Source organism: Leptosomus discolor, chromosome 2 (genome assembly GCF_034619465.1).
Source record: "Leptosomus discolor isolate bLepDis1 chromosome 2, bLepDis1.hap2, whole genome shotgun sequence".
In the NCBI taxonomy this organism is placed as follows: domain Eukaryota; kingdom Metazoa; phylum Chordata; class Aves; order Leptosomiformes; family Leptosomidae; genus Leptosomus; species Leptosomus discolor.
In genome coordinates this window covers 122,433,273-122,461,090 of record NC_141392.1, presented here as the reverse complement: position 1 = coordinate 122,461,090, position 27,818 = coordinate 122,433,273, and the positions used below count along the sequence as shown (strand labels likewise).

The 27,818-nt window shown below is 41.4% G+C and overlaps 2 protein-coding genes across 2 annotated transcripts; one reads left to right on the top strand and one right to left on the bottom strand.

The window, feature by feature from the left end:
• The first annotated feature begins 1,893 nt into the window (after positions 1-1,893).
• Positions 1,894-10,484, top strand: LOC104339861 (cytochrome P450 2K1). The gene is made up of 9 exons (XM_009948952.1): positions 1,894-2,079; positions 3,870-4,032; positions 5,127-5,276; positions 5,570-5,730; positions 6,546-6,719; positions 7,336-7,477; positions 8,015-8,199; positions 8,402-8,543; positions 10,297-10,484. Exons 1-9 carry the CDS (start codon positions 1,894-1,896, stop codon positions 10,482-10,484), a joined length of 1,491 nt encoding a protein of 496 aa, XP_009947254.1.
• Positions 10,485-21,191: 10,707 nt separating this feature from the next.
• On the bottom strand, positions 21,192-27,777 carry CENPQ (centromere protein Q). Its single transcript, XM_086461665.1, has 9 exons — positions 27,756-27,777; positions 25,962-26,117; positions 25,191-25,248; positions 24,357-24,471; positions 23,946-24,014; positions 22,583-22,712; positions 22,221-22,340; positions 21,865-21,942; positions 21,192-21,425 (listed from the first exon to the last, which is right to left on the bottom strand). Exons 2-9 carry the CDS (start codon positions 26,112-26,114, stop codon positions 21,297-21,299), a joined length of 852 nt encoding a protein of 283 aa, XP_086317791.1. The 5' UTR covers positions 26,115-26,117; positions 27,756-27,777; the 3' UTR covers positions 21,192-21,296.
• Positions 27,778-27,818: the final 41 nt, after the last annotated feature.

The following is a 27,818-nucleotide window of genomic DNA, read 5'->3' as shown; positions in this document are numbered from 1 at the left end:
CCAGCATGTTTCAGCCTGCTCTTCGCCCCTAATAGATTCTCTGTGCAAGATGATGCACAAAGGTGTCTGTGATAGTATCATCAGGAAATGAAATACAGCACTTGTTGGCTTTCTAGATAACCTGTGTTTAATCAGACCTTTAAACATTACTTTCTTTTCAAGGTGGTTCTGCCCTTGAAGTGTATGATTCATTTCTTCTAACGTTATTTACCCTAATCAGGTATCAGTGGCATTTGATTCTCTGTCTTAGAGCAGAGAGGATGGTACTAGAGGGTGCTAGGAGGAGCATTGTTAGCAGGTCAAGGGAGGTGATCCTTCGCCTCTACTCAGCACTGGGCAGAGGCACACTCAAAACAGAGCAGTCACTCAAAACACTCTGACCAAGCAATGTAAACCACAAGCCCGGGTGCCAGGCAGAAGCAGGAAAACCTCCCGCTCAAGGGTATCCAGAAACTCAAATCACTCACTCAAAAGGGGCGAGGGCTCACTCAAGGACAGACCCAGCAGAAGCAGTCACTCACCAAAGGTGTTGGAGTGAGAGCGCTCAACCTCAGGCAATTTCCTCAAGCAGCATCCCGACCTCAGGGGAGAGTCTCCAGCTGCAGCCCCACTGTTCCCAGAAGGACTGACTCCCATCAGCTCTCTGGCAGGCTCCGTTCATACCCAAGTTGAGTCTGACCTGTGGTCAGTTCCAATTAGTTGGTGCTGAAGGAAAAAGACAAGGTAAGCAAAGCATCAGGTTTTAGCAGCCAGCAAGTCCCCGTTTTTGTGGTCTTTGTCTGGTCTCCTGAAAGACCTGATCTTTGTCAGGTCTTCAGCAGGGCAGGTGCATCTGCGGCAAGTAGTGAGGTCACACCTGGGGTGCTGTGTCTATTTCTTGGGTCCCCAGTACAAAAGAGATATGGACATACTGGAGAGAGTCCAGCAAAGGATCATGAAGATGATAAGGGACTGGAACATTTCTCCTATGAGGAAAAGCTGAGAGAGCTGGGACTGTTTAGCCTGGAGAAAAGAAGACTCAGAGGGGACTTATCAATGTATATAAATACCTGAAGGAATGGTACAAAGAGGACAGATCAGGCTGTTTTCAGTGGTGCCCAGTGACAGAAAAAGGGGCCAGTGGCACAAACTGAAACACAGGACATTCCCTGTGAACATCAGGGAATGCTTTCTTACTGTGAGAGTGACCAAGCACTGGCACAGGTTGCACAGGCAGGCAGTGCAGTCTCCCTCCTTCGAGATATTCAAAAACTGTATGGACATGATCTTGGGCACCTGGCTTTAGGTGGCCCTGCTTGAGCGGGGGCATTGGACCAGGTGACCTCCAGAGGTCCCTTCCAACCTTAACCATTCTCTGATTCTGTGATTGGAAATTCCCAACGAATTCAATTGAAACAGAATTAGACCAATATCTAAGCATTTAAAAAAACCAAACCAAACCAAAACAATTTTGTGCAACTAATCACTTGGGCAATGGCATTTCTGATTTCAGTTCTCAGGGTATCAAGGCTATGCCTGTACTAATGAAGAAAATATAACTAATCAGTAACCTGAAGTGCATGCAGAATTTATGACCTTTATACCAAACACCAGGTTGATGACCTGTGATTTTCCATGTTCTTGGACTTTCATTCTTGGACAGTGATCTACATGTTCACCCAGTTACACACACTTGGCTAGCAAACATTTACCTGCCTCTGTACTGTGCTGAGGATTCATTAGTAAGCACAGGGAAGAGAACAAAACCAGTCACCAGTCACAAGAAAAAGATACCCTTCACTGGGCAAGAAGCTTATAGACTGGTATAAGGATCTCTCACAGGAAATTTTTGAAGGAGGACAGAGATCCAGAGTCCACATTTTCTCTTTTCTTTTCTGTAGCAACAGAATAGAGATGGAATGGAGCAGCTGCATTTCCGTTGGTTTGATGTTCATCCTGAGTGTTCTGTACATTTTGAAAATTGGAGGTTTCTGGAATAACCACCGGAAAAAGAATTTTCCCCCAGGACCAAGAGCACTACCTATCATTGGAAATCTGCACATGTTTGATTTGAAGAGACCCTACAAGACTTATCTACAGGTAGTCATTATCTTTTCTGTTGGTCCCACAACTGCACCTGTCACCAAGCCCCATAGTCCAAGATGTCAGAGAGTTTCTCCTATTGCACTTGATATATTGCATCTACGGATGACCCTCAGCAAGAGACAGGAGATGGTTATTTGAGCAGAAAACTGAATGCAGCAAGATTTGTTCCTTACTGTTATGCTTTCTCTGTGCAAAATCATGCATCTAAATTTCAGTCTCAAACAACTTTCAGATTAACAGCAAGTGCTCACCTTATTTTTGTGATAATTTTGAGAAAAAGGTAACTGAGCAAGGAGTGATTTTGATGTATGGTCTAACTCCCTTCGCTTTCCACTGATTGGTGATGTGTCTGGGGTAGTGACTGCAGCTTCCTGCCTTCACTGATTTAGCAACCCTTCTCATCTCCCGTTCCTTCCTTTCTTCCCCTAAAGCTGAAGATAACTATATTAATATTCAGGGACAACACTTGCCGGAATCTAAACAAATCAAAGTACTAAATCTTCGGGTTTTCTTCTAGTGCTTTTTTTACCTAGGTTATTGTAGGACTTCCCTGATTCTGAGTCAGAAGTCTTCCATGAATCTACTCCTTTCTTAGAATTTTTTCTACTTTTAAACATTGAAATTACACATCCTCCTTGTCAATGATATTTAAGGGATATTTGCACCTACATATCTGTATGTATGTTACATCCACATCATACCCCTCAGACACAGTATCTGGAAAATCACTATAGCTATCCAATGTAGCCTAATTGTGTTGGCAAAAACAGGTTCCACCTTTTTTCAGGCCAACAGGACCAACACGTCTCTGCTGTAAATCAGTGAACCCATTCTAATGGAGGAGGTTGGTTCTCTGACTTGATCTTAGCTCACGATTTAATATTCACCCATTCTTGGTGTGTGAACACAACTGGAGACCATATGCTCATCTTGAGCATCCTTGGAATGTCCTCACTGGAGAACACCCTCTGAAAAGATGATATTCTGCCACAGCCAGAGCAGTCTGGAATAACAGTACCACCATCAAAGAAGAAACTCTTATTTCAGACGTGTCACTGCTGCTATGTTATTTCGTATAGTGGGCTGGACTTGCTTACCTGTTGCTGAACATTTTCCATGTCGATGCTGAATAGTTGCTTTCTGTTTCTCTATGCAAACACACTAGAAAATAAGTGCAGTCAGGAAAACCCCTTCCTATTGTCAAAAGAATCAGAAACATTGAGTTATATGAAAATAAATCTGCCTGTACAAGCTAAAAAGGTACCAGCTTAGGCCAAATATGGTCTCTGAGACAGATTCATGGTGGATGTAGTCATGTATAAAAACTGAGAATTTACCTAATGGTAGTTCCTGTCCCAGAAATACACTGGGGTTTTTATACAAAATGATAGCAAAGATTTGAACAGGTTTAGCCTGTAAACAAAAGAAACACGATAACATGGAGATCAGTGTGAAAACAGGAGTCAAAAACTGAATTTCCAGGGGTTCCTGAGGGAAGGCAGAGCTGTCAGCCCAACCCTGGATGGACTTGGGGTTTCAGCTGTTAACACTTCTGCTGTTTAGCACAATGGGACTCCACTCCTGGCTGTGCCATGTAGTCATTAGCCATCATAATGCCTGGCACATTCACATTATTTAAATCAATTCTCTTTCTTTATACTTAGGAAAACATTTAACATTTTAGTAACTTAGAGGCAGGACAGGAAAATAAGCAGTGCTGAAAGGGTGGTGAATTTCTTTGTAAGCTGTAAAACCTGTAAATCACCGTTTTCTTCTTCTGACAGCTGTCAAAAGTATATGGTCCAGTCTTCAGTGTTCAGATAGGACAGAGGAAAATAGTAGTGATCTCTGGATATGAGACAGTGAAGGAAGCTCTCGTAAACCAGGCAGATGCATTTGCAGAGAGACCTAAAATCCCAATCTTTGAAGATTTGACTGAAGGAAATGGTAAGTTGGTTTTATTTTTCCTTGACTTATTAAAAAAGTTTTTCCTGCAAATGAAGCAGAAGCTGGCACATCACTTCGGATCACAGACCATATAAGGCATTGGAAATAGGGAGCAATTTCATTTACTTCAGTGCAGTTATTCAAATTTGAAAATACTGACAGTGACAGCAAAACAACCATAAGTCTAACAATAACCACAGCAACAGATAATGGGTAGCATCACACTTTCAGGTTCTAGAACAGGGGTATGCGTGTCAGGGGATTTCTAGCTCTCATGGTATGGTTCTGGACTTCTGTTTCGGGTTTATCATACAAGCTCTTTTTCCTGAAATGAGTATTATACTGCTACTTCTCATTTTAAGTGGTGAATAGTGCTTTTAAAATCTGAATGTGACAATAGAACGGAACACATACAGAATTGGGGATTCACTTTAATAAGGGAAAAACTGTATACTGAACTGGGTTTCCAAATGAGAATTTCACACCCAAACTTCATTCTAATTTTGCATGAAAGTTTCATATTTACGTCTCCAAAGACCCTTGGACAAATTCAGGAATAAATCTGTGAACATTTTAAGAGTTGCACCTTTTAATCACATTATTGCATGTAAGCTTTCTTGAAACAATTTTTTGCTTTTAAAAAATGTAACTAAAGTAATTCGTTACATAGTGTAACAATTTCAGTGAAAAACTGATGGAGGAGGTTTTAAGATGCTACTTAAATTTTAAAGGCATTTGTGCCTAGTCAGGTTTCTCCTGCAATCATCAGAGACGTGAGATCTCAGTTCAATTCCACTTCTAAAGTATGATGATCAGCAGATTGAATCTGGATTTCCAAGGCTCTCTTTCTTTCAGTGACAAGTGTCTCTCAGAGACATATATTCTTAAGATTTTATTAAACACCTCTTAAATAGTTTATCCTCCTTTTTTTTGTGCAATAAACTTATTGTTGAGGCCTGAAAACACTTAAGGGAAAGTTTGGGGGTTTTCCTCAGGCAGATACAATTTAATTTGTTTTAAAATATCTACATTGCTTGTCCGCAAAGTAGTTATTTAAAATCTTCTGCCACCTTGAAATGTTCTCTTTGCATCAGGGGTTGTTTTTGCTCATGGGGAAAACTGGAAGGTGATGCGAAGATTTACTCTCACAACCTTACGAGACTTTGGAATGGGAAAAAGAGCCATTGAGGAGCGCATTGTGGAGGAGTATGGGTACCTCGCAGACGCCATTGCCTCACAGGAAAGTGGGTAGACGATTTATTCTTCAAAGCCTCTAAGGTTTTGTTCAAATACCCAGAGGCTTGCCAGTAACCTTCTCAAGTTCAGACCTTCTTAAGAAATGTACTTCAGGCTGAATTGATTTGATGAATTTGGCTTCTCTGGCATTTTTGTGTCTTGCCATGGTATTCTAACACTGAATAATAATCAATAATAGTAATTAATCATAACAAATAAATGGCAATAATTAATATTAAATTTACATTTACAAATTACACCTCTTGCCACAATGTAATATATCCTTTTGTTTATTGTATAGGAAAGCCCTTTGATATTAGTAAAATAATTAATGGAGCAGTTGCTAACATAATTGTGTCAATATTACTCGGAAAACGGTTTGATTACAAAGACTCCAGATTCGTGAGACTGCTACAGTTGACCAATGAAAACATAAGACTTGCTGGGAAACCTTTGATTGCGGTAATGATAAATGTTTTTATGTTGCTGTTCCACTGGATGCCATAGGAACATAGTAATACTAGTAGTCAATTTTTTCTATTAAACAGAAAAATCTGAGACTCTGAGAGATAATAGGTTTACTGTCTGGGAATCTTGAAGCCAACAGTCAAACTCCCAGTCTCTTAAAACCATACTTGAGCTTTAGTCTGAAAAGTGTTAAATCTGAACTGAAAAAAATTGGACTGCATAGCGCATGAACAGCAAGCTCAGCATTCCCCAAAAATGTGGTTGACACGCATAAAGTGACCAGATAAAAGAGTGCACAGCCAGAACATGGGGCAGGGAGAAGCTATAGAGTATGTGGTCTATCTGTACAAGGAGCCCTGAAAGAAAATCTATTTTCCCATGCTTCCAGTACACTGAGATGTCTCAATGAATAATAAATACTCTCTGATATTCGCATGCAATTCACTTCTGTTCCTTTAGGCTTTGAAACAATACCAAAAAAAAGTCAGTGGAAGAGCTGGCTAAACCAATAAAAACACATTGCTGGCCAACATTTCCATCTCCCTGGTGTCAAGTTCAGGTGTTTGAGTCTGACATCTACACTACTCCTGCAAAATAGTAATTTGGGGCTGAGAGTTTTCCATAAGTTCAGTGGCTCTTGGTAGATTTTCTACCAAGTCCAGTTACTTTTTCATGTTCTAAAGAACAAAATATTCATGTTAAGTCTTTGTCTTTGTATCTGCAAAACAGGCACAGTATTATTGATTTGTTTCTGCAGTGTTTTCAGACCTCTGGCTGTAAATTCTCCCTAACATCTTTCACTCTTGCAGGTGTACAACACCTTCCCATGTCTTGGGCTCCTCCTAAGGGCTAACAAGACTCTTCTCCGAAACAGAAACGAATTCCAAGATTATGTAAAAGCTACTTTTCTGGAACACCTCAAAACTCTGGACAAAAATGATCAAAGAAGTTTTATTGATGCTTTCCTGGTTAAACAGCAGGAGGTAACTGAATCTTTTCTCATTTATTCCAACTTTTACTGTTATATGAAGCCATTTACAATTTCCTTCCAGTCCTTACAATTATAGCTATATTTCTTCAGGGAACCTATCTTTGACAAAACACATATAACAAACTGGTAGAGTTGAACAGATATTTTGCTCTCTTGCCGTTCCAAACCCCCCTTTTAGTCAGCAAACATTTATCTTTATTTATGCCGTTCTTCAGACTGTATCAATTTATTTACAGAGGCTGCACCTTTTCAGCTGCTCACTCTGTTGTCCTAGCCTTTCTGTCTCTTTCAAAAGCACTACAGAACAAAAGCGCTACCTGGGCTTCACTAGGATCCTTACTTGGAGTCTCTGATATATCTGGGTTACTTTCTTCACAGAGAAACCATATCTCTTTGCAGCTGGCCCCAGTAAATGCAGAGATCATGCAAAACATAAAACCTATATGTCAACACCCTTCCCCAGGTACAAGCCCAAAGCTATTCCTTTGTCTTTCACAACTTTTTTAAAATATAGGATTTATTTCTTAGTAAATATTTACCTATGTAAATTGCATTTTCATATGGAAAGCTTTAAGTTTTCATCCTTTTACCTCAACCATGTCTTTCAGGAGAAAACCACTACCAATGGGTATTTCCATAATGGCAACTTGCTAAGCTTGATGAGCAATTTGTTTACTGCCGGTGTTGAGACAATTACCAGCACACTAAACTGGGGCTTTCTGCTGATGCTAAAGTACCCTGATATTCAGAGTAAGTGGTTTTATGCCAGATGCCGCTACTTTCAGCGCACTAGGAACTGAACGGGAACCTTGTGGGTCAACATATCGGTTAATACGCTAAGTTACAGAAAGCCAAGCTTCCAGCTAATTATTATCTTGGTATCACTATGTCTTGTGGTTCAGACCCAGTGAGGGGCACACTAGTCAGCCTACCAGTAGATTATAAACAGAGTTCATACAGCCAAGTATATGACTGACACGTCCATTCGAGTTTATGATACAGGGTTGTTAGGAGTGAAGTGGGGTTTTGGAGATAACTCTTAGAGCAAGAAACTTCAGGCAAAAGAGAGGGCAGAAAAATATGAGCTTTTAGGTTTCTTACTGGTAAAGAAATTATCAAACGCTGTAGTTCTCTCCACCTCCCATTACTTCTGAAAGGAAAAAAAAAGATTTTGGGAGAATTTGTGGTTTTCACTCAAGGTCTTTTCTACGTTACATCAGTAAAGCACAGTATGTCTCAGGGATCAATGAGTCCTTGTCACTTTCTTAGAGTTGATTCTTTCCTCAGGAAAGGTCCAAGAAGAGATAGAGAGAGTGATAGGGTCAAACCCCCCACGGATCGAGCATCGAACTCGGATGCCATATACGGATGCTGTCATCCATGAAATTCAGAGGTTCGCTAATATCTTGCCATTGGACTTGCCTCATGAAACTGCTGCAGATGTTACTCTCAAAGGCTTTTTCATTCCCAAGGTGAGATGCCTACAGGATTGTTTCTTTTAGCATTTCTTCTTTCTCAAACCTGGTTAATGTGATAAACATGAACTCTCTAATGAAGTCACATAACAGCAGTCAGAATAACTTTTTTCTTCAGGCTGATGATATTGAAGTCTCATCGCTGTTACTGCCACCACAGTATTTGTCCACAGATTAATTCCACTGTCTTATTTTACAGGGAACCTACATCATCCCCTTATTGACCTCTGTCCTGCAAGACGAATCGCAGTGGGAGAAACCAGACATGTTCTATCCTGAGCACTTTCTTGATGCCAACGGAAAATTTGTGAAGAAAGATGCTTTCATGCCTTTTTCAGCAGGTGCCTTTTCTTTTCCATTTACTGCTATTGCAAGTACAAATCTTAGACAAGAACTACTTATACCGGTGTTTTTTGTTACCAAAGCCTGGCCTGCACACTGTCTTTTTCATGGGACCATTTCACAACCCATATTTCACATATTTCTCAGGACACTTCTGATAAGAGACAGTACTCACAAATCTCTGCTCATACCTCCAGCCTCTGGATGTTATTGGTTTCTCAGTTTTATAAATGAGAATTTGTAGTGCCTTCTTAAATATGAGGGAAGTTTCCAGCAAATTCCGTGATGGTTTAAATAACACATTTCTGCATTATAATTTATAGCCCACAGCTGTTCTATGGTCTCGACTTCTTTGCCTCTGACTCTTACCATACCCAGCTGCATGTTTATGACCACACGCAAAGCACGCAGGAAAGGTGGCTTCTGTGTCTTACCTGGGGAACCATGTTTCATTTTTGCACGTCCCTCTTAAAAAGTAACAAATAACGTCAGCTGGGATCAAGACTCCACATACTGTGCCAGCAAAGAGGAGTTGCCTTACATAAAACCCCCAATTCTGTGTACATCAAAGAACAGAAAGGGGTTGCCTTTTGAGGCTTCCACATAGCATGCCATTCACCTAGGCTTATACACCTGCACGGTTTGCCACAGAATGGGGGACTCTGACCTCCATGATGACTGCTCCTTCGCTGGCATTTCTCCTGTTTTGCAGGCTCTGTCAGTGCTCAATTAAATTCCTACACTTTAGCCTCTGGCTATGTATCCGTCATATCCACAATGCATTTTTTAGAAACCCTGTTTGTGTATTTGAAATTCTGCATGATGTATGAATAAGGTTTTTTTGTCATACTCACCATCCAACATACATTAAATAATTATTTTTCATAGAAGGACTTATGATACTTCCAATTTACAAGCCTCCTTTTTCACATTTAAGTCTAAAGGTCCTAGCTGAAAGGACATCCAGGGATCTGGGCATTTCCTGGAGGGTTTATTTCACAGCACAGACATGCAATAATTCTTCATTTTCCGCTTTCTGTCATACAAGGGAGTTAAAATCTAATCTTAGTCCAGGTTTTTGTTAGTTCTGGCCTCAAATTATCACGCTCTTATTAAGGTAGTTTACAAGCTGCTTAATTTGACCAGGACTGACAAAAATTTATATTTACAGAGGTTTTGCAGAAAGGCTTATAGGCTTATGTTAGGGTTCCACAGAACATCTACCCCACCTTCCTCCCTAGTCCAACTCTAACCAGCGTTTGTGAGTCTCCAAGGTCTTTTCTGACAAATTTTAATATAAAAGTTGTCTCTGACTAGACTAACAGAACCAAAGTCTAGACTAAACCAGACAAAGTGGTCTGGGATCCAAAAACTGAAGAAAGTAGCGTAAAAATCTGAAAATTAAGAAAAATATGAATTTTATTGAAAATTGGGATTAAGGAATTGAGATTGCATTTCCACACATTTCTCCCTAAATGTAAGCATTTAGACAAAGGAAAAGAAAATGTATCACCAGGAGGCTTTGTTATCATAACTCTGAAGACCAAGTATCCTCTCTCTCAGGTGATTCTTGAATAGACTTTTAAGAGCTACTCTGTTCTTTATTCATAGCTAGGGTATGACATTTCAAGGGTTCTGCATTCCCACTGGTCTTCCTCAGAATAAAACCTGCTCAGAGGTTTTTATTTCTTCCAACTGTTGAAGAAGCATCTCCCACTGACTCTTCTATGGCCATTCTGCATATCGTTCCAGGCCGGAGGATCTGCGCCGGTGAGACTCTTGCCAAAATGGAGCTCTTCCTCTTCTTCACCAGTCTCCTGCAGAAGTTCACCTTCCACCCTCCCCCTGGAGTTTCTATCTCAGACCTGGACCTCAGCCCTGGTATTTCATTTAACATCGTCCCCAAACCATATGAAATGTGTGCTGTAGCACGTTCCTAGAGCTCTAATCAGCACCAGTTTGTTTTAAAAAATGTTTAAATTACTTTCTCATGATATCTGCTTTCTTAATTCTTTGGCCAAAATAATTCACAACTTTACATCTTAATGAAGTTTTCCAGTACTTCTAAAACAGAGTGGTGTTCTTTTATTTTTTATTTATTTTATTTATTCTTTATCCAGAAGTGTGCACTAACTGATGACTCACGGATCAACCCATTAGATCACTTAATTTGGGCTAAACAATATAGACCCTCAGCTTTCACATTCATTCTTCAATTTTCACTTGGTAATGTATGTTTGTTGAAAGCACGTCCCGCAGGAATGCTCACCAGTCTAGGTTTCTCCAAAGAGACATATAGACAACGGAGCTGTGCCTAGTTTGTAATGCCCTGCTTAAAGATAAGCACTGCAGAGCCTCTGTGGTGAATGTGGGATGTTCAGAGCTTCAGGTCTTCAGAACAGAAGGGCTGTTTGGTCTTGGAAGGCAGATGGGTTTGAAGCTGGGTCGGATATACCAATGTTCCCCAATACCTCATTGCAGCTTCTCCCTTTGATTCTTCTCCCTAACCCTTCCCCTCTTCAGGAGCATTCAGTCCCTACCTCTGCTTGGGCAGTAATTAGTGCTGACCCTCTGTGGTATGCCTTAAAGCCAGTTTCTCTTAGGCAGGCTATTGCTCTTGGTCCTAGAAGGATGATATTCTTTGTTCTACCGTTTCTCCTGAAAGTAGGTGATGAAACAAGACACTCATTCCTTCTTCTAGGAGGAGTCACTCCTCTGAACATTCCCTTTCATTTGATCTCATTCCCTTGGTTTGGGGGGTTTCATATCAACACTTCTCCATGTGCCTTTGTCTCCTTACCCAAAAAAGATTCCAATCATTAGGCTGTAAATAATTAGATAATTATTAGGACACTCAATCCACTTTAAAGTTGGTATACAAAGCACAATTCAACTGCTTTAATCCCAAGCCTCTCGCACAATTTTAGATACCCTTAGATCTTTTGCTTGGCCTTCAGCTGCCAGGATGAGGGAAACAGGTTCCGTGCCATATAAGCCCCATGTGCATGTTTGTTTCAGATAATGTAGATACTTCAAATATCTATGAGTGTTCAAATGTAGACAGCTAGATAGAGACTAGTGATTAAAGACTCCAAAGTGAAAATAGTATGAGAAGCCAAAAATTGCATGAGTGGTTCCACCATTTAATTTTCAGGAGCAAATTTGCCCTCCTCTTGAATTCTTCTAATGTAATAATTTCCTTTGAATTTTAAGGAAAATTTTTACAAAGGAGTAGTAAACTTGTAACTTAGACCTGGATTCACAAAGGTGTTAAATACAAAGGAAATTTAGCCTGGGATTTTTATTTGTTTCCAAATTTCAGGAGGCAAAGAGTTTTAAAACTCATGTTGCTCCTACTTTCCAAACCAGGCTGCAGAGAAAGTGCAGGTGAAAACTTTGCCAACATGGAGTTCTCCCTGTTCTTTACAGGAGTCCTACAAAGGTTCATGTTTCTTCCTGCCCATGGAGCACCCATTTCAGGTCTGATCACAATAATGTGCACTGGCCTTTCAGTAGACATTTTAGGATCTGACCTATGATTTGATAGTCTTTTTTTGCTAATACGTAACTTAACACTCTCCTGTCACCACAGAGGATTGTACAGGTGTAATAGTGGCAGAAGTCTATTTTTTTCCCATTTCTTCTAAACATTCATAAATGTCTCCAAATCCATCCTTCAGCTTGGCCATTTTAAACAATACACAGTTGTCTCCACTTCCAGTAGAGGACAGAGCAGGAAAAACAATGCAGAATGGTCAAACTTACTAAATACAACAGGAGAACACTCCTACACATCTTCCTTGTGCTCATGGAGCTGTATAACCTCAGTTGTTATCCTCTCTGAAGTGCCAACTCTGCTAACTGTACAGACTCATTATTTGGTATCTCAGAGGGAATAAAAAAAAATCAGAGTTGCTGAACTGGAAGTTGTAGTACTCCAGATCCTCACAGCCTCTGTTGCTATTTAGCCCAGGGCTCCTGTGAGAAAAACTAACGTAGCTTATAGGGCATTTCCATTGCAATCTTATGTGTGTCTGCCTTCTGAGCTATGTTTGCACTTGGAGAAGGTGATGCTTTTCATCAATTAGCTGATATCTGTGAAAATTACAATTAGTTATCTTTATCAGGAATTAAAACTTTTTTCTTTTAATTCTCTGCCCCTGAATTTTAAGTGTTAAGAACATTTATGAAAATACAAGGGTGTTCCACTGAAGGCAAGCTTTGAAAAAAGAGAATCACTGTAAGAAAAGGTCTTAGAAGTTAGTGATCATGTTTCATTTTGTGAAGCTGTTCTTTCTCCTATCATCAAAGTACTCAAAACAAATCAGATGATTGTTTCTTGCTCCTATTAACCTTTAAATAATACATATTTATCTCAGTAATGTAAGAAATCAACACGAAGTCTTGCATCTATCTTACAAAGATTCTGAAGCCAGAGAAAGAATGTGATAATTGAAAGCATGACCGCAGTGCATGAAGAGGTGGGAGGTGATACCATTGCACTGTGTTTCCCTGAGAGAGTTTCTGTTTGTAAAAACAGCTAATCTCATGTAACCATCTTTGTACATATTGATTCATACAACCTCCATTGACCTGCTATCTGAGGCTTTTCCACATATTTATCTTCAAAGATAGAACCAGATCAAACCTGATTTTTCAGTCTGTTTCCAGCTCTAACTTTTCAGAAAAAAAACCACTCAGTTTAAACACTGGTTTTTTACTTGGGGGATTGGAGACAAAATTATGAAAAGAAATTATTGTTTCATGAGCAAAATAGCTCCCTGTTATTTACACTACTTCTTGGCAGCAGTTGCCACCAGCCCTAGAGAGGCTAAATCTCCATTTCTAGATTTGTTCTAATTCAGAAGGGGGACGTCATCTGAAAGATAACAATATCAGATTGTGTGTCAGTTACAGCATAGTTGCGGGGTTTGCAAGATCTCCAGGATGAACAATGTCTCAGAGGCCAATACTCCTCCAGGCAAGAACCACAGGCTTCAGAAGAAGGCAGAACCCAGTTGTACTAGAAACAGGACATTCATTCACATCTAATGTTCACCAGAAAGGCCCACGGTTATAATCACAAGAGTATTTAGTCTGTTGGTCTGTCCAGTTGCCTTGGACTGCTGACTGACTGCATCTCACCCTGAGAAGAACCAGAAACTCTCTCTCCACCATGTGACACTTACACCTGTAAAGTGGCAAATTCTTCTTTAATTGTTATTTCACTCTCATTTCCCTGCTATTTTCTGTCCCAATGATGGAATGCTACAAGAAAGACAAACAGCCCTGAAAATTTATTTCGCAAATATATCTGCCACAGCCTACCATACGCAAAGAAATAACACTTTTGTCCTTTTCCTGAGAAGCAGATCGCTTCTCAGGAAAAACCTCAAGCCAAACTGACCTGAGTCCAGAGGGTCATTAAGATTTTTCCTCAGCAAATAAAGAACGCATTCGCAGCAAAATAGCTGGCGCTTTTGTAATGAACCTTCTGACTTGTTATTAAACATTGCATAAACATTGTCTGCAAATTCCAGCTGGCAGAGGGCTTCCACCTCCTAGCCACAGTAAGAGGAAGTTAAAATTGACTGAGCGCCAAAATAGCTCTCGATCAATACGCTTCAAGCCTCCACGTCTGCTCTCTCCCCGTAGGCAGCGTGGGAGTTGAGTGGTACTCTTGGTTCAGGCCCAGCATCCTCAGGGTGCCACCCAGACTCACCAGGGCACTCCTTCCTTTGTCAGACCAGACTGCCAAAACCAGTTCTCGTTCAGGTTTTAGTTAATCTCCCTGTCAAAAGGAAACAGGACTCCTTTCATTCTGGACCTGACTCCTGTGAGGTGCTGCAATCATGGCCCCTTTCAGTCCAGTAGATAAACACCAGCTTAAGGCTAAATCTTAAGAGTACCCAATAAGCATTTAATTCAGGTTTGTGAGGAACCTTACTAGCAGTGCCGGGTACGTGTTTGCACAGAGGTGTCCACAAAATACTAGAGACACACAGTAAATTCACCAGGGACATCTTCCACTACACCAGGTTGCTCCAAGCCCCATCCAACCGGGCCTTGAACACTGCCAGGGAGGGGGCAGCCACAGCTTCTCTGTGGCACCCACTGGGATGTTCTGTTGTATTTTACAATTCCCTCCTCCCTCTGTTACACGCTTACGAGATAAAGCTAGCCCCATCTGCAAAGCTCTCAGAGAGCGAAGAGGAAGGCCCCAGTCACATCGGATCCATGTCTCAGAAGAAAAAATAAAAAAACCACGCCAATCTACTTCTCTCTGCAGCCAGGTGACAGCAGCCTTGAAGTCTGGCCACAAGTCCACCACCACCTCCTTCCTGAAGGGGTTTCCTCGGTTGATGTTCATCACAGCTCCATAAACCGGCAGGATGAAGAGCCAAGAGCAGAAAGACAGTTTGAGACATGTTAACATGGCACTTGTGTTATAAACCAGTGAACCATTCACACAGAGCTGAAAGCACACGTTTAGATTTTCCTGCACACACACACACACACACATCACATAGGTTGATACCTACATGCTCATCAGTAAGGCCTATTACCATGAGGGCAAACCGTTGTGTCATTACGCCAACCTTAATTACTTTGGAGAGGAGGTGGACCAGCTTGCTTCTTTCTTTTCTGAAGTATGTAGATTTGGGTTAGTAAGCAGGGCCAAACGAGTATTTCAGATATAGTCATCTAAACAGCAAACATCAGTCAGTCCAGACGAACAACCCTCTCCCCACAACTTTGATTCCCTGACAAATGTCCTGATTCACTGATGGAAATACCACAGAAAATGACAGGTCAGCACTGTGTTACCTTGAGGGACTCAGGGAAACTCCATCGTAGCATTTTTTCCAGCATCTGCAGCTTCCTGGAGCAGTTGAGCACCAGTATCTTCCTTGCTGAGAACACATACACACACACACACAAGGTGTAAACAGTCACTCAGAAAAGCAGCAACGTGGAGGAACTGAGTGGCATAATTCCTAGTTTCATAAAATACAATAGCTCCGAACTTAGTGCCCTGTTTCAGCATTTTCCTATGGAAAGTGTTTTGGGAATAATTTTCTTTCAATAGATGGATGTGCAGGGAACAGCAAGATGGGATGGTGTTTGGCAGACCAAGTTGGAGTCAGAAAATCATAGGCTTAATTTGTTATTTCACCCCAGGTTTCTTGTGCAACATTGGGCAGGTCATTTACAGTTAGGTTCAAAAAAAGGGGTTTCCCATGACTGCCTCAGAAAATCATATTAGTTCTTGCTGGTAAAAACTGTAAAAAAAATTTCTTACCACCAAACTCTTTAAGCCTAGATACAACCTCTTACTGGTTGCTAACAAGGCATTTGTACTACGTTAATTCAGCCTTTAACTTTTTAGGCTATAATTTGGCGCAGTTCATCCCCCAGGGTAACTTCTTCAACGCAGGAGTTACTGCGAGAATGACAGTCACAAATCTTATTTGTGAAACAGCTGTCTTGTCTTGGTAATTTTTTTTTCTTTCCACCTTTGCTGTAAATCCAAACACAGTTATGCTCTGCCAAAAAAAAACCACAAAACCAAAAAAACCCTGAGAAGCAATAAAAATGTATCTTCACTTAAAAAGTCCAAGGAAAGAATTCGAATCCTAAGGTTTCTCAGAAGTACCACATCCTTCATCCTCTCTTTTACCTCTTAAGTGTGCACCAATTAATCTCAAAAGCATTTCCATTTCACAGAATTGTTAGGTTGAAAAAGACCTCTGAGATCACCAAGTCCAACCATCAATCCGACACCATCATGCCCACTAAACCACGTGCCCAAGTGCCACATCTACATGTTTTCTGAACACCTCCAGGGATGGTGACTCCACCACTTCCCTGGGCAGCCTGTGCCAATGTTTGACCACTCTTTCAGTAAAGATATTTTTCCTGATGTCCAACCTAAACCTCCCCTGGTGCAACTTGAGGCCAGTTCCTCTCGTCCTAAGAAAGGACTCCTGCAGTTCGCTATAAATCAACATACCTTACAAATTATTGGAGCCATCAAGTATCCATCTTACTACTAATGAACATCTTATAAGCAGTGACCTCCTGGGATTACAGACAGAACAGTAAATCCTGTAGCAAGGGCCTAGGTGGTCATCCATCCTCAACTCCTATGTTACTTATTAGACGCTATATGGCTACTACAAAGGTATTGATCCAACAGACAGGTTGCAAGTGAGACAACAATCAGGTGTTACTCAATTTGATTTTCCTGTTTGTAAAGGGAATAAAAAGCACCTTCATACTACAAAAGTTGAAGAGTCTTAGCATTGATGACTTACCTCGTCAGCATGATGTATTAACCTTATAGTTGATCATCTACTGCAAGTTAGCCAAGGAGTCTCCAAGATTACTGCTATGGCTGACCTGTTACCCATAGAAAAAGGTTTCTATTCACTTCTTCTTAACGTAATCTGGCTATTTTCTTATTTTGTTTAATTCTAAAGATTGCACAGCATGGATTTTTTTCTAAAGGCTTTTGCATCTCATAGCCTGGAAGGAAGATTCAAGTTATGTTTAGGTTTCAAACATTTAGTCCAGTTTCCAAGTGACAGGGCTTTGTTTAACAGAGAAACGACACAATTGTCAGCACTAATTGCCTCTTCTTGACCACAGCAGACAGGTTAAGGGTCCAATAAACCATAGCATTAAGCAACACACTTAACACAGGCAATCTGCTCCCCAGGGCAGGGTGGAGATATGTGAACAGAGCAAGATGGTGAAGCCCAGCCTGCCCCACTAAGACACTCATGCCCGTTCCAGTATCCATGTGATCTACCATCAGTCTCAAGCCCTTCCCTTATTCCTTGTCTTGCTTCACCAAACAGAAAAAAATTTAAAAACTAGCCCATTCTATGATCACATGGGCATATTTACCTTTCTTGAAGCTTATACTCCATTTTCTCACCATTTTCAAGGGGAAAATTGCCTCTGTGTCACAGCACATCAGCATACATGCAGCTATGACCAAAGGCAGCACTGATACGTGTATGAATATACAGCTACTTTTACTTAAGGATAGTTCTCACACCTCATGCCTTGGAAGTACTTTCAGACCGAAATCAAATATTGCACCAGAAGACCACCTGGCTGCTTACCGGCTTTCAGTCTTGCAGCTTGTCCTTCCAAAGCACAGTGATAAACTTGAGACGATAAAATGCACCTGCTTTGTGGCTGCTTCTGCGTGAAGAATGCCGGGAGTCCTTGTCCTAGAATCTTAAAACTCTAATTTTATTGGTCCAAATTGTTATAAACTGGTACACTGTTCCTAAAAGCTTTATTCTTTCTTTCTTTTGGGAAGCACGGAAACCAAAGCCAGAGCCAGCCCCACTTTCACAGGAGGAGGGACCCTGTAAGCAGTTAATAAAGTGTCAAAAGGCTTGTTCAAGAGTATAAGCTCTAGCAAGAACCTTTCCTTTTTTTTAGGCATTTAATCTCTTTGCATTCATACCAGTGAATGATCTGCTTTGCACACACTTATAACTATCCTTTTTCTTCTCACTGCATTGAAAGTAGGCAATTCTCATTCTCAGTGCCAAGCTTCATATCATGAGGGAACGAAGAGCCAGAGATAAACTGCGACACATTCTGCCAAAGAGAAAATCAACCCAGCTAAGCAGCCTCAAGCATCATTTTGAGGTGCCAGCCCTGTTCACCCTTTGACTGAGTTTTCGGTTCTCCCTGTCAGTCCAGTTTGATGATGACGACCCATATTGTCCTTTTGATTTGGACTTGATCATCTATAGCACAAGGCAGAAGGGTCAACAGGGAAGGAACATTGAAGTGCTACAGGACAGCACTTGAACGTGAGGAAGGGCTGATATGGTATACAGATTGATATTCCTGCTACATCTTAAGAAATCGGTGGCTTGTAACTTACCTACCTGAAGCCAAGCTTTGTGAAATTGACGTTTCAGGTGCTCCCAGGTCAAACCACACAAGTTCACAAATCACACAGCTCCACGCACACTGATCCACAGCGAGCCTTCTCCTAGAAGAGTCCTCTAATCTCATCAGAAACCCCAATCTGATCATTCTGCAACTCTGCCCAAGAGTATCCACCACCAGATAAGTTGAGATAAGACCACCTCCTAAAAGTCTGGATTTCGGTTCCTGTTTTATGTTGTCCTGTCACATGTGCATGACAACCCCAAAGGAACAACATCCACAGCCAGCCAGCCTAAGGAAATCACCCAATGTCAGGAAAAAAAAAAAATCAATTAAAATAATCATGGCTTGCTAATTACCTAGCCTTGTGATGCAGTACCTCCATAGCTAGTGACAGCTTTGCACTGCCGTTACAAAGCCTCAGGATTGAGGTTAACCTTTCTGAATGTTTTCCTTAGCTATGTAATCTAGCATTTCCTTTAGTTGACCAGGTGTCTATGAATAAATAGTTTAGTTTAGTCATCTTTGTATGGTACAACCACGATTTTATACAGACAGCAGTAACAAGCAGTTATTCTATGTCAAATGAGATATTTATGAGTAATAAAATGACGCAGTATAGAGACATACAGGCAGAGAATGATAGCAGAGGCCTTGAGAAATGGAGATACGGGATGCGGTGCTGAGAAGTACAGGTACAGGGTGATAAGTGATGGGACAGAGGAGAGCCACAAGGATGATAAGAGGAGGCTTGGCACAGGAGGCCTCTCAGCTACAAGGAACTCACCAATGATCAGCTCAGGAAATACAGACCAAGAGCTGGACAAAACTGGTTTTAGGAGTAACAAAGAAATAGCATTTAACACACATAAGAGGCATTATACCCCCTTCCTAAGGAGCGCTTCCTCTTTGCATATGAACACTATATTGAGCATAGCACTCTGCAATCTGAACAACCAGATTTGGAAGGAAGAGAAGAGACGGCAAATCTCAATTCCAGGAGCTGAGCACAGAGGAATAACTGCAAAAGGCCTTGTGCTTACAGCCTTTCTTAGGGAAACATAAGAAATGCTGCAAATAGGTAAGAAAAAAATCCATCCTACTTTGGTAGCCTGTCTTTCAAAGTCAGTATGCACGATTAAAAGTACATCTACAACCTATCACTACCTTGTCCAAACCATTTAATTGTCTCTGATGAACTCATGCTTCATCAATTTGTTTATTTCTTTTTCACCCCTATTTGTACACTTTGGTTTACACAGAACCTTCTGGCGCTTTTACACAGAGTACTTTAAGAACTTGCTGTCTAGCCACGAAACCAGCTGCTCCCTCATTCCTAGGCTGTAAAAAGCTGCGAGCAACCAATCCCTACTCAATGCTTTCATAAAATGCTTTACATCTTTATTATTTCCTTCTTCAGTTACTGCTGTTTCAACTTTCCTTGTATGAAAGCTCTATCATACCTCTCCTACTTACTGCCCTTTGCCACACTTTTTTTTTTTTTTTATAAAAAGAACAACAGTATCTATGTGGTTCATAAAGTTCAAAACCCACAGAGTAGGTTGCTCATAAGCAGATCACCCTTAATGAACGCAAAGGAGTCTATCTTTACTTGACAAAAATTAAAGTAGCTGGCATGAAGGGAAACCATTAACTCATAATCCGGATTAAATTACTTCGGGGTAGTGGTTATGTCAGTAAGTGCTTCCCTTGTCGAGTGATCAAAAATCTGGAGAAATATTTCTAAATACTTACATATTTCTTCCATGTGATTCAGAACAAAGCAAGCAAGTACTTAGTCTGGTTTTCCTGATCCTACATGCAGCAGGGAGGCTTTTAATCTCTACTAGGAGAATAGAGATAATTAGCTCGTGTCTCATTAAGAGTACCAGCAGCTTGTCCACAAAAGAACAAGTGTTTGTGTGGCAAGTCAATGTAAAGAGCACTGATGTTTTCTAGCAGATAATTTGATGGGAGAAAGCGCTTTATAATAACTGAATCTTCTAAGGGAGAAGCTCTAGCACTGAAAAAATAGAGGAGAGATTAAAGTGCATGGGAAAACAGACTTTTGACTCAATTTTCTCCCTCTGAAGCTGAAGAATATCTGACAGTGGAATATGAGGTGAGTACACAACTCTGAGATTAGAGCTTTGCTCTGCAAAGTTCTTTTCTGCTTTCCCCAACTAACCGTTGAATGGGTGTGAATGTCTTTTTCATATTCACCACTTAAAAAGTAAAAACAATCCTGTACATTTGATAAAAATGATTCAATTTACTGCCAGGGAGGTGTTTTTATTATAAAATGGTAAGAATGTTGAACAGAGGATTTGCAACTAAGCGTTAGATAATCATATTTTACTACATGTTTCAGGTTTAAACAGGATTTAGCTCCAAAACAGAAGTTAGTTGGGTAAAAAACCTTCACTGATTTACAAATGTGACATAAAAGTCTAAATAGAATGGAATACAATGCCTTATTCGACAGAAGCGCCCCAATAAACCCAGCACCCATTTCCCTCCCTTCTCCCAAGACAGTATAGATCATCATTAGAAGTCATCACTTCTAATGCAGGTCCAAAAAAAAAAAAAAAAAAAACCAACCCCAAAAAACTGAGCTGATCACTTAACCACTGGAGTCCCAGAATGCACCTACAGATTTATATGCCAATAGTCACAGAGCACGTTTTAACAGAAATCCAGCACTCACAACAGTAAAGCCATCAGGAAGAAAACACTTCTTCCACGGTCAGCATCCCACTGCTCTACATTAGCACAGAGTGCTGGCCCAGGATATCTTCTTCAAAGGAGACTCCACATATTTCAGTTTCTCAAAGGAAATCCACCTTCTCGTAAGTCTTTTCAATGAGGGTCAACATGTCCTTCAAGTCATCTGACTGTTGAATAGTGTTCATGTCCTCTAAAAGGCCTTTCTGATTTTTTACCTTCAAAATTTCCTCCTAAGGAAGGAAAGAAAGAATAGTAGGCAACAAATAACAAATTGCTTTCATTGCGTTCAACAGAAATTTCACTTTCATGCAGCCTAACTGGACCTAAATACAGCTAAAATAAAAAATGATTCAAAGACACAGAATGAGACAGTCTTCCTTCCATCACTTACAGAGAGATGTATTTCACAAATGATTACAGGTTCCCTAGGGCCATAGGGTTCCTAGGAAAAGACACGTGATCCTTTAAAAGGCAGGTTCTCTAGGGTTTTGTTCTGCTTTTATAATGTAAACATATAGCTCCCAGGGAAAAGAAAAAAAAAAAAAAGAGGAAAATTGAAAAGAGAACTTCAGAATTGCCCCCTCCAGTAGAGGTTAAGAGATAAAAGCACATTCTGTCACTTTCCTTCTCACAGCCAAAGGTGTCTCTGAAAATACATTCCATGCTCACCTGCAAAATGGGTGCCTGGAAACTGCGCTCGGGGAGTTCTGGAAGGTGGAGCACTCCACTGCCATTTACCTGGAATACCTAGAAAGGCAAAAAAAACCAGAGAAAACAAAAATAAGCCAAAACCAAACATCAGGCACACAAGTAGGAAAATAACCTGACTGTCATTATCCAACTCCTGCAAATTAAACTTCTTAGTTTTGCAACTGCAGCCGGAAAGAGTGAAAAGAGACACTCCCAAAGGCAAGTAAGGCCTTCCCTATATGACACCCTCTGCAGAAACAGCTTGTATGGGACAGCTCTGGAAGCCAGCCCGCTCCTCCAGGTTAGAGACGTGCAGCAACATCTACTGGAAATACCTTCCTGGCCTTTTCTTCATCTCCCTCTAACCGGTTCTTGAGCACCTGGATTTTGTACTGCAGTTGCTTTATGTTTTCTTCAATGCGTTCTGCTGATCGCTCAGCTTCAGTTATTTCTTCCTAAGACAAAACGGACACAAAACCAGAACAAAACTTACTCTAGAGATGGTGAGGTACTGATAATCAGCATCAGCTCAGTCACTGAAAAACCACCCAAAAAGATACACTGTTCTGGAGACAAGGATGACCAGTGGGCAGCACAACAGCACAGGCGTAGCCAGCAGCCCGTCTACTAAGAAGTTACAACGCACTGAGCAGCATCAGACGGGTCAGATACTTCTTCCCTTTCTTGGCTTTCATACCTGCAATTGTAGCAAAGACTCCTCATTTGTCTCCAGCATTTGTTTCTCCGCCATTTGAAGGCTCAGGACATTCTTCACATTGCTCAGCTTCCCTGGAGGCACCTTTAAAGTCCTGAAAAGTCTCAGCACCCTTTATCAGAGAAAGAGGAAAGCATGACTTGTTTGGAGGTCTTTGCAACGCAAAAAGAAAACTCGCTAATGACTTCTCTGGGGAAAAACTAAACACAATTTAGTCCAATGCTGCCACTGAAGTAAAAGGATCCAGACAGGAAGAAAAGCTGTCTTGAATTTTTTGCAAAATCATGTGGAATAGATGTTTCGGGAAGGAACCAGGAACAAAAAATCTCACCTTTCTAACCCTTGCTAACACACTGACGTGTGTGGTTTCTACCCCATTGGCCTGCACGCTCCCTGACTGTGAACTGACATTAACTAATATTTTCCCAGTTCTACCTTTCTGCTTTTCAAAGTGAGACCAAGTTCTAAAAGCAGCATTTTTAACTGCTTCCAAAGACCATTTTAGTAAAATCTGTAAGTGCTTTTGTGAAACATGACATATAGTTTTCTGCCAGAGGAAGACATTTAGCTTGCTCTCAAAGGTCCTTCTGATTTGGAGGAAGACTTGAATTCTTCCAAGTTGGATCTGTCTGTTAGATACACCAAACTGCCACAATTTCCATGCACCTCAGATGAGATTGCAGGAGTTTGGCAACTCAGAAATTAAACAGTAAAAAAACAAACAACAAAATATTTATGAAAAACTAGCTCCTTGCATTTCAATCTCGAGGAACTGTAAGAACAAAGAAAGTAACATACAGGCTCAGGCTCCATGTTTCTAAGAGCCTGGTATACTGACACACATGCACACAAAAACTGTCAGACACTCAAGCATATGTAATTACTCCCACAGTGACATAAAAAGGCTACAAGTTATGGCCCAACACGAAATTTCAATTCTCTTTGAAGAAACTTCAGCAGTCAGAAAATGAATTAGCATTTAAGAAAATTTAGCTTTAACTGCTCCCACCACCGTCATAAAACGGTAACAAAATAAACAGCTGCCCACAAATTTAAACCCTCTATAGAGAGAACAAAGCTGATTCAAGGAGCTCTAAGAATACCTCCCAGGTTCTATCACTCATACAGAAGTGGTTAAAGTGGTAAAACTCTTGCTTGTCTGTGTCGATCAGCGTACCATCACGACATTTCTCTCCTTGATTTTGCATCAACTCTCCCTTCCAAGATTTCCTAAACATGATTGCTCCCACGAGCAATTCTGTAAGCTTAGAACAAAACAACTGGGTAAACTAAATCCCCTCTCTCCTCCTCCTTTTTTTTTTTTTTCCTAATTATACTTCCTTACCTTTCTTTCAGTAAATTGAGGTGCTTCTGAACATCGTCTTTTCTCTCATTTTGTCGGCACATAACAGATCTGGAAAGAAAATAAAATGCAGCATGGTCATCACAAAAGCCTGCAAGCACAGGGAACACAGAGTGAAGTGAACATAGTCAGAATTCTCTAGCTAAAAATTTCCAACCTCAGAAGAAATATTTTATACTTATATAAATTCATATATATACTAAAATATATATAAATTTATATTTATATAAAAATATATTTACATTAATATAATATGTTATACCAGACAAAATATACACAGCCAGCCACATTGCCCAAAAAAGCTCCAAAGCTTTTCCAGGTCAAGCAATGTTACAATTTTTACCTTATTCCTTGTGGAAACAAAGAAGAAAGACGAGAATATTTGGCACTTACAGTATTACTGAATCCATTACACTTTCCAGAAACTTCCTACTGCTCTCAGAGAGAGGCTGCCAAGATCCTGTTTTAGCACTGGTTAGCTTCACCCTTTTTGAAGAAGCTTTTTCTCCTGTTAAGACACAGGAAGAAAGGAAAAGATACGATTTGTCGAATCTGGATAGAGAGCCTTGTGACTCAATTCAGTCAGCTCATAGTCAAAGGTGCAACAGTTCAGATTTTTCCATGTCACAAAACTATCAGGTCAAATTTATCCACACGAGGGGGTACTTACTATTTGCAAGTCACAAGCTGATTAAAAAGCACAAAAAAGAAAAGGTTTGTTCTTATAGCAGTTTCATTCTAAACAGATACTTTCCCAAAATCATTGGTGATACAAGAGAGAAAAGCCAGAATAAGATTTAAAAAAAAGAGCAGGAATATACGTAAGCGAGGGACTCAATGCAGCAGGGGCCTCATCTCATTTGCGTGTTCCATACAACACACTCCAGTCTTAAGACAGAAGGTTAACAGAGAAGACAATGACCCGTGAAGAGAAAGTTAAAATGTTCTGGGTGCTTGTGGTGGAATTTTACAAGAGAAGAACACTATCTGCCAACAAAAGCATATGATTAATACGTGCATATACAACACCTATAATGTGAATGCACGCTGGCTAAGACCGTACTGTAAATACTCCCTGTCAACGCTCAGAAAGAAAACCTTGAAACTCATTTCAGTGACATCTCAGACATCTAGGACTTCAACACAGCAGTTCCCACTTCACTTTCAGTGTTTGTTCAAAACACTGAACTTGCACGAGACAACCATAAGGAAAGAATACAATCCTACCTGCAGGGGAATAGTCCTTGTCTTCCTTAGCTTTCCTTTTCACTGCCTGAGCGACCTGCTGAAGAGAAGGATTTACAGCAAACATGGTAATTTTGAAACATCCTCTGCTGTGCAGCCATTCATCTACTACCAGCAGCCCACTATAAAAAGGCCATGAAAGCATGTTAGGGCTTGACAGAGCACGGTGTCCACAAAAAAGGCTTTTTGAACTGTGAAACAGTAACTCATCTCAAGCAGGTCAGGAAAAGCAATTCAGTCTTCTTAATTCGTCCCATCCCAAGCATGAGGCCACGAAATAAGAAATGCACAAGAAGTTTGGCTATCCAGCCACATCTTGAGATCAGGCCATCACAAATCCAGCGGTTAAGCAAGCTCTCTCCAACAGAAAGCTGCCTAAGCCAATCCTGAGACATACAGAGAACATTTTCCAGAGCTAAATAAACGTCCCCTGAGCTGAGTGAACTCTGACTTTATCGCTCTGTTCAAACAGACGCTCTGCAGAACCACACAGCCAGCTTGCCTTTTCATTAATGATCAGGCCATGCTTCCCTGGTCACAGGCACAGCAGCACCCTACTAGAAATTCTGGCAACCAGGGAGCAGCTAAGGCAGTGCTTTTCAACAGAGCTGTTCACACTGGACATTTCCTCAAGAGGATTACATTTGGTTAATTAAATATTCTTTATAAATTCCAGTAAAAAACAGGGCAAAAAGGCCTCTTTTTTTTTCTTCAGTAACTTTTTAAATTTGTTTGATCAAAAATAACAATTACCTTTCTGTTTTGACCTTGTTTTCTTCCTTCTCCATTTGTCCCTTTTTTTTTGCTAGAAGGTCCTTGCTGATTTTGTGATTTAAATGGTTTTTTTGCTGATCCCCCACCAGGGGTCTCCTCCATTTTACTAGAAGATGTGCGGCAGCGTTTCATTATCTGTAAACCAAATGGAATAGGAGGAAACAAAACCAAAATTAAAATCCAGCAATTATAATCCATACAGTACAAACCACACACAAACAAGCAAAACAACAGAAACACCCAGTGCTAATAAGCCCAAATATTTGCATATTTGCTAACCCAAAGCCTCAATCTTGCATATTTATCTAAGTGCAGGACCACTAAAAAAGCATCCCCCGTTTGCCTTTTAGACAAGTCTTTGCCTGTTCCACATCTCTTTCTCAACTTAAAAGCTGGCATGTCTGTATGCCAAACAGCAGCAATGGCAACGCAACAGTAACTGCACTGAGAACAGTCTAATTTGCTCTTAAAGGCCCCCAGCAACAGAAATTCTCTATCTTTCTGATGCAGTTCAGTGCAGTCACCCTATTCCCAGAACTTTTTACCCTAGCACCTACCTATGCCACTCCTTGCTGCAGTTTGAACCTATAGTTTCTTTTCTTACTCACCATACGGACGAAGGAAAAAGAAGTCACAGAGAAGAGTGCAATCATTACACCCCACCAGCCTTCTCTTTGCTAAGCACAACTCAGGAGTATTCCATTTTTCTTTCCTCCTCTCAGGCCACTTCTTCCCTCACACAGAGGTCCCATCACAGCTCACCAGGCAACTCACACCAGGTAAATAAGCCCTGTCTCTCCCCCACCAGTAACTACTCATTTTGTGGGACAGCATTTGCAACACTACAGCCTTGGGGAGGAGTGGCTGGAAAGCTGCCCGGCAGAAAAGGCCCTGGGGGTGCTGGTCGACAGCCGGCTGAACATGAGCCAGCAGTGTGCCCAGGTGGCCAAGAAGGCCAACAGCATCCTGGCCTGTATCAGCCATGGGGTGGCCAGCAGGAGTAGGGAGGTGATCCTGCCCCTGTGCTTGGCACTGGTGAGGCCGCCCCTTGAATCCTGTGGGCAGTTTTGGGTCCCTCACTGCAAGAAGGGCATTGAGGGGCTGGAGAGTGTCCAGAGAAGGGCAGCGAAGCTGGGGAAGGGTCTGGAGAAGAGGTCTGGTGAGGAGTGGCTGAGGGACCTGGAGGTGTTTAGTCTGGAGAAGAGGAGGCTGAGGGGAGACCTTATTGCTCTCTACAAGTACCTGAAAGGAGGTTGTAGTGAGGTGGGGGTCAGTCTCTTCTCCCCAGTAACTAATGACAGGACAAGAGGAACTGGCCTCAAGTTGCACCAGGGGAGGTTTAGGTTGGACATTAGGAAAAATTTCTTTACTGAAAGAGTGGTCAAACATTGGCACAGGCTGCCCAGGGAAGTGGTGGAGTCACCATCCCTGGAGATGTTCAAAAAAAGTGCAGATGCATCACTTCGGGACACGGTTTAGTGGGCATGGTGGTGTTGGGTTGATGGTTGGACTTGATGATCTCAGAGGTCTCTTCCAATCTTAACGATGTTATGCTACCTCAGCGTGCGAGGCGCGGACTACAACTCCCAGCATGCCACGCTCCCCTCCCCCACCACCCACCGGGCGAAAGGCACGCTGGGAGTTGTAGTCCACCCCGCTCACACCCCAGAGCCCCCCCCGCACCCCCAAAATCCTGCTCCCCGCTGCCACCGGGTAACGCAGGGGGAACCTCCACGAATCCCCCTCCCCCAGCCCGCCTCTCCCCGCACTCACCGCCTCAGCGCCTCCCCGCCGCTCCCGCGTCCCACCGCCCGGCCGTTACAAACCCTTTTCCCC

Excerpts from the sequence above, each read along its gene's own strand:
- LOC104339861 (XM_009948952.1), top strand. The coding sequence starts at position 1,894 with ATGGAATGGAGCAGCTGCATTTCCGTTGGTTTGATGTTCATCCTGAGT. Across the intron at positions 4,033-5,126 it reads AGATTTGACTGAAGGAAATG|GGGTTGTTTTTGCTCATGGG; the intron begins GTAAGTTGGTTT and ends TCTTTGCATCAG. Across the intron at positions 5,731-6,545 it reads CTGGGAAACCTTTGATTGCG|GTGTACAACACCTTCCCATG; the intron begins GTAATGATAAAT and ends TCACTCTTGCAG.
- CENPQ (XM_086461665.1), bottom strand. The coding sequence starts at position 26,114 with ATGAAACGCTGCCGCACATCTTCTAGTAAAATGGAGGAGACCCCTGGT. Across the intron at positions 24,472-25,190 it reads CAAGGACTATTCCCCTGCAG|GAGAAAAAGCTTCTTCAAAA; the intron begins GTAGGATTGTAT and ends GTGTCTTAACAG. Across the intron at positions 24,015-24,356 it reads GTAATGGATTCAGTAATACT|ATCTGTTATGTGCCGACAAA; the intron begins GTAAGTGCCAAA and ends TTTTCTTTCCAG.